Raw genomic sequence first — 6788 nt, forward strand, 5'->3', positions numbered from 1 at the left:
CATTTACATGTTAATGTAATTATTGATAAGGTAAGATTTATGTCTTCTATTTTGCTATGTTTCCTTTGTCTCACAAATTCATATTTTCTCTATTATTCCATTACTATTTTTGTTGCATTAAATAGATATTTCTTAGAACACCATTTCAATTGCCTTGTTATTTATTTTACTATATATTTTAAAATAATTTTCCTAGTAGTATCCCTGTGATTACAAATAATACCTTAATTTATAAAAGACTGTATTTTGGATTAATACTAACTTGATTTCATTAGTACACAAGGTCTTTGCTTCCTCTTCTAGAGCATCTTACCTTTCCCCATTTGTTTGGACTCTTATTGTACAAATTACATTCTCATACATGTATAGCTATCAACAAATTTCTAATTACTACTTTATGTCATTGTCTTTTAAATCAGGTAAGAAAAAAAGTATTACAAAATAATGCATTTATACCAGTTTTTATATCTATATAGTTACGTTTACTAATTCTCTTTATTTCTTCTTCTTTATTCAAGTTATTTTGTAGTGTTCTTTCTTTAAGCCTGGAGAACTCTCTTTTGTATTTTTTATAGGACAGACCTGCTATTGACAAATTTTCTGTTTTTGATTATATGGCAATATCCTAATTTCGTATTCATTCTTAAATGATAGTTTTGCTTGATATGGGACTCTTGGTTCCTTTTTTTTCTCTACTTCGAATATGTTAGCAAATACCTTTTGGCCCCATGGTTATGGATGATAAAACAAGTATTACTCTTATGAAGATCCTTTGTGTGAGAAATGTTACTTCTCTCTTGCTATATCTTTGTTGATATTTTCTATTTGGTGAAACATCATCTTCATGCTTTCCCTTTAGTTTCTTAGACAGTTACCTTTAGCTTTTTGCACATATTTAAAATAGCTGATTAGACTAATAAATTCAATAGCTAAGCTTCTGCTGGGACAGTTTCCATTGAGTGCCTTTTTTCTTTTATATGCTCTATCTTGTTTTTTGTTTGTTTGTTTGTTTGTTTTTTAAGGAAAGGCAACCCTCGGTTGACCTCACAGATTGCAAGGACCTTGTCAGCTTACAATCCCTTATTTTTTATTTTTTATGCCTACAGCACCTGGTCTTCCTAGGTGGTCTCCCATCCAAGTACTAACCAGGCCTGACTCTGCTTTGCTTTCAAGATCAGTCGGGATCAGGCTTGTTCAAGGTGGTATGGCCGTAGACCATTTTTCTGTTTTTATGCATGCATGTTCCATAATATTTTTTTGAAAACTGGACATTTTACATAATATACTGTAGTAATTATGTAATCTTATTACAGGTTATATAATTACCACAGTAACTATGTAATCTGTTGTAACACTGTAAATAAGATTCTCATTCCTCCCCAGGGTTTGTTCCTGTTTCTGTTGGAGTTGTTACTTTTTTAGTGACCTTTATGAATAAATTCTATAAAATCTGTTTTCTTTGTCATATATAGCCACTGAAGTATTTTCTCAGTTATCTTAGTGATCTCTTAATGATTGGACAATGATCCTTAAAAATCTGGAAACAATAAATCTCCCTGTCTTTGCTAAGAGGCTTTGTATGCTTGTTAAGGCACATCCTCAATACTCATCCAGGTAGTTGTTAACTCTGCCTTAGTTTTCACTTTTTGCTTTTATAGAATCTCAAGATCAGACAGAGGTGAGGACTTAAAGGGCTCCTCCAGCATTATCAAAGCACTTGAATAGCCCTGGGCTCTCACACATCTCTGTGCATTTGTAGCCTTCTAGTTTCCCAGGAATATGTTGGAGCTTTTCAGAGCCACTATAGACACATCATTCTCTTCAAAAGCTTTTGTTTTTAGGTTTATTGGTTACTCTATTGTTTGTCCCAATTGTTATCCACAAAGATGGCCACAAAACTAATCAATTGCCTGTGATTTTTTTTTCTTTTTCTTTTTTTTTGATAATCACACTTTGGGAAAAAACTTTCAAGGGGAGATTTTTTGTACTGGGTGAGCTCTGTGTCAAGTCAAATATAGACATCCTTGCAAGTGGAGTCTTCCAAAAAAAAACAAGACAGGTCAAATAATGATAATTCTGATAGAATGAAACTTGAAAGGCATTCCAGTTCTGTTCTGCAACTTCTGGTGGCTTCCTGACTGCTGGTATTTTCAATAAATGTGGGATGTTATTCTTCAGGGCTACCACGACCAAAGGAGGGAGGGATTAGGATAAGTTTAAACACTGCAAAGCTCATACTTCTTAATAAAATTAAGCTTTATTTTAATAAGTGCTCCTCAGATTGCTACAAGCCTTCAGTTAATCTCCAGAGTTCTGAGAAAGCTAATTTTGATATTTTTTTAGCCAGTTTTCTCATTATCTTTATAGAGGAGAGTTTGCAGATATTCATGTTCTGCTATTTTCACTGATGCCTTTCACTAGGACTGTATCTTGGAATTTAAGGCTTTATTTCACCTTTGTAACAGTCTTACTATTCTTTCAATCTTGTTTATTGTAAAATATGCTGTCAAATATGCCCTTGGATCTTCTTGGTTTACTGGGCAAGATGACATTCTCCTTTAGCCCAAATTTATACAAATAAACTCATATTGATTATTTTAATAATTTGTATTGTGTTTGCATTTAGACTTTTATTCATCCGAAATTTATTTTTGTTATAATGTAAGTTAGAGGTGAAGTCAAGAAACCACTTTCTTTTTTTCAAAAATAAATTCTACATCATTTCAGTCCCATTAAAATAAATGATTTCTCTCACTGAATTCCAATACCACTTTTAAAAATATTAATTCAAATCTATTTCAGGGCTCTAGTTTTTCCCTCTGATTTTATTACAATGCCAAAATAAATGCTGTTTTGTTATAATGGTATTACAGGATGTTTTAATATCTGGTAGCAAATTTCCAACATTATTCTTATTTTCCATATACCTCTTGGGTACTGTCATATATCTTTTCTTCTATACTAACTTTATTTTATTCGGTTTGAAAGAGAATACTTTATTATTATACATTATATTAATTTTGGGATAACTGACATTTTATTAAGCCTTTGCATGACATATTATTCTTTTATGTGGGTCTTGATTTAAACTTTTAAATAAGAATTTGTGTTTGCTTTATATAAGTTCTTCCTTTACTATTGATTTTATTTGCAAATATTTTATATTTAATGACAGAGGTTTTTAAGTATTGTCACTATTTTTAGCATACTAAGAGCTATTATTTCCCATATGCTTATATATAACTATTTTACCAAAATCATTTATTGTAGTTTTAGATAGAATCTTTTGTTTCCCTAGATATTAGATGATACAATCTAAATTTGAAGACTATTACCTTTTCATATTCAATATTATAATAGTAACATCTGGTTTTATTATCTAATTGCATTTAGCTAACTTTCACAAAACATGATTAATAATAGTGTTTAGAAAAGATTATGTTCTCATTCTTGAGTTCAGTGGGCATACCTTTAGCAGTTTATGATTTACTTTGATAATTTCTGTTGGTTCTTTATATTATATTGGTAGTTTTTCCTTGTACTAGTTTAAAAATTATGGAAACTAGAAAGTGAATATGTAAAATTGCTACTTTGTGAAGTGTTGGCCATATTCACGTTATTTCCTCATTTAATTTGTTGATGTGATAAATTATGATTTAAATTTTCTAATTTTTATCACTTACAATATAATGCATTTTATTTTATTTTGATTGGTTATTGAGTACTCTTAGACTTGTGCTGTATTTTATTTGGAATCATAACAATTTTCATGGATTAAAAATGCCTATCAGGTGTTATTTTTATACTATTTTAATCTATTTTATACTAATGTAAGTTAATATTTATTAACTTACAGTAGCTGCATAAAATGAAATATAATCTATTTCTTACTTTACAAAATAATGTAGTTCTCCACAATCCATTTACATTCTGTATATTTTTTCTTAGCTAGCTGACTTGAAAAAAGCTTATGATCAACTAGCCTACAGGAAAAAAAGTTTTGAAAGTGAATATTTGGAAGCATTTAATGATTTTTATACTAAAGTAAGTTGACGTTCCCCTGCTTCCCACTAGAGTTCCATTCTCTATTCCCAAACATTAACTCACACAACTAAAGTAATTTTTATTATATTACATATTTTTTATTTTTGAAATGCATAAACATGTATAAATGATTATTTTATTCTTTTCCTAAAGAAAAAAATATGGGATACTGAGCTTTCTAATATCACAAAAGATTTTTCAGCTATTTCAGAAGCATATACTCAATTGATGGAAGAAAATAAAAAAATTGTGATGGATATTGAAACCATATCAAATTTAATCAATGACAGGTAATTTTGCAAAAATAATTTTTATTCTTATGTAGCATACTTTATATGTTAAATATATTAAACCTCTTCATTTTGTGTTCCTCGAGCGGTATGGTGGTGTTTGTGCTTATTGTTAGTTTTAAATTCGTTTATTTCATTTTCAAATATTGCTGTTTAATCATCCCAAATCTCTTTAGAAAAATAAAAATCATGAAAAAATTATAAGGAGTTTTACACTCACTCGTATCAATATTCTCGATACTGTTTCAAACTCCATTGCTTTGATTACTAAAGAGGTAGAATATTTATATAACTTCTATTGAATTCTACTTTTTCTAAAAAATTTTTTGTGCTTCTAAGGAAGGAATAAAGAACTTAGGAAGAAAGGAAAAATAGCTTTCCTAAAGTCCCACAGCTAGCACAGCTTGCAATAGTAGACCTAACATTACAATTGGAATTCTCTTACAGCACAGGTAAAACTGTGGTAAATTCACAGAGCTGCATTTTTGGCTGTATGGCTGGAGCTTTGCACAAATGCTTAACCTGATTTGTGTGCCCGTGTGTGTGTGTATGTGTTTTTATGTGGCAGGCAGGCAGGGACAAACATTGAGGGTAGGGAACTGTCAGATATTGATTCATTTTAAAGGATTTGGACTTTGCTGAAGACTATGGAAATCCACTAAAGCTTTATGGTCAGATTTCTCTCTTTTTAAAATTTATTCATTTATTTTAGATTCCTTTTTAAAAAAAATTTTAGGTTTCTTGTGTTTTTAATGTGCCATTATTTATTTAATATATATGCAAATATTTAATATATATGCATATACTTTTAAATTTTATTCACTTTTAACTTCTTTTTATCTTTTATTTTTTCAATTATAGTTTGACATTCAATATTTTATATTAGTTTCAGGTGTGCAACACAGTGGTTGAATATTTATATAATCTACAAAGAGATCCCCCTGATTAGTTCAGTACCTACCCAGCACTATACAAAGCCGTTAAAATGTTATTGAGTATATTCTCTATGCTGTACTTTACATCCCCGTGATGATTTTGTGACACAACCAATTTGTATTTCTTAATCCCTTCATCTTTTTCACTCAGCCCCTACAACTCCCCTTTCCAACCATCAGTTGTTTTCTGTTATCTATGAGTCTGTTTCTGTTTGGTTTGTTCATTTATTTTGTTCTTTAGATTCCACATATAAGTGAGATCATATGATATTTGTCTTTCTCAGTATGACTTATTTCACTTAGTGTTATACCCTCTAGGTCTATTCATATTGTCACAAATGGTAAGATTTCACTCTTCTTTATGGCCGAGCAATATTCCATTATATATATGTGCTACTTCTTTATCTAATCATCTGTTGATGGGCACTTAGGTTGCTTCCATATCTTGGCTATTGTAAATAGTGCTGCTGTGAATGAACATAGGGATGCATATATCATTTCAAATTGGTGTTTTATAATTCTTCAGATAAATACCCAGAAGTGGAATTGCTGGGCCATAAGGTAATTCTATTTTTAGTATTTTGAGGAACCATCATACTGTTTTCTATAGTAGCTGCACCAGTTTGTAACAGTGCACAAGGGTTCCCTTTTCTCCGCATCCTCGCCAACACTTGTCTGTTGATTTATTGACGATAGACATTTTGACAGATATGAGGTGATATCTTATTGTGGTTTTAATTTGCATTTCTCTGATGATTAGTGATGTTGAGCATTTTTTAGGTCATTTGGCCATCCATATATCCTCTTTAGAGAAATATTTATTCAAGTCCTCTGCCCATTTTTTAATTAGATTTTTTTTTTTTGATGTTGAGTTGTATGAGTTGCCCTTATCAGTTGTATTATAGGCAAATATCTGCTCCCATTCCGTAGGTTGTCTTTTCATTTTGTTAATGGTTTCCTTTGCTGTGCAAAACCTTTATAGTTTGATGTAGTCCCATTTGTTTATTTTTTCTTTTCCATTGCTTGAGGAAATATATCAGAAAAAAATTTTACTAAGAGCAATGTCAGAGAATTTACTGCCTATATTTTCTTCTAGGAGTTTTATGGTTTTGGGTCTTAGATTTAAGTCTTTAATCCATTTTGAGTTTATTCTTAGATTTCTCTTTTGAAGACATCACTTTTGTGGTAACTGGATGAATTAAAGTTTGAATAATTGATTTGAGAGTAGTACTAGATATTAAATAAGAAATGTGTGGAGGTTGGAAGAAAGATCTTGATATGTTTGATTTGGAATTTTGTATGGCATGACTTTAGTGTAAGTGTGTAGAAATCACTTTGATTTATGGGTCTGAAATTGAGGAAAGATGTATATGGAGACAGAATTTAGATGCTAAATGAAGAAATACTTAAAATTGGCAAGCAATTTTTTTCATGTTTATCACTTTATTTGCTTCTTAGTAATTAGAATTTTTATGAAATGGAAATTTTATGGGATAAATTATAACACTAAGCTATATGT

The 6788-nt window shown here is 30.2% G+C and overlaps 1 protein-coding gene and 1 pseudogene across 1 annotated transcript in view; one reads left to right on the plus strand and one right to left on the minus strand.

The window, feature by feature from the left end:
• The window catches only part of CCDC178 (coiled-coil domain containing 178), a 359971-nt gene that overhangs the window by 83815 nt on the left and 269368 nt on the right, over positions 1-6788 (plus strand). Inside the window, exons 10-11 of the mRNA XM_011362530.2 lie at positions 3949-4044; positions 4198-4334. Coding sequence (XP_011360832.1) covers positions 3949-4044; positions 4198-4334 — 233 coding nt within the window. The remainder of the gene's footprint in view (positions 1-3948; positions 4045-4197; positions 4335-6788) is intronic.
• LOC111741457 lies at positions 1098-1216 on the minus strand (annotated as a pseudogene).

This window comes from Pteropus vampyrus, unplaced genomic scaffold, assembly GCF_000151845.1.
Source record: "Pteropus vampyrus isolate Shadow unplaced genomic scaffold, Pvam_2.0 Scaffold3, whole genome shotgun sequence".
Classification (NCBI taxonomy): domain Eukaryota; kingdom Metazoa; phylum Chordata; class Mammalia; order Chiroptera; family Pteropodidae; genus Pteropus; species Pteropus vampyrus.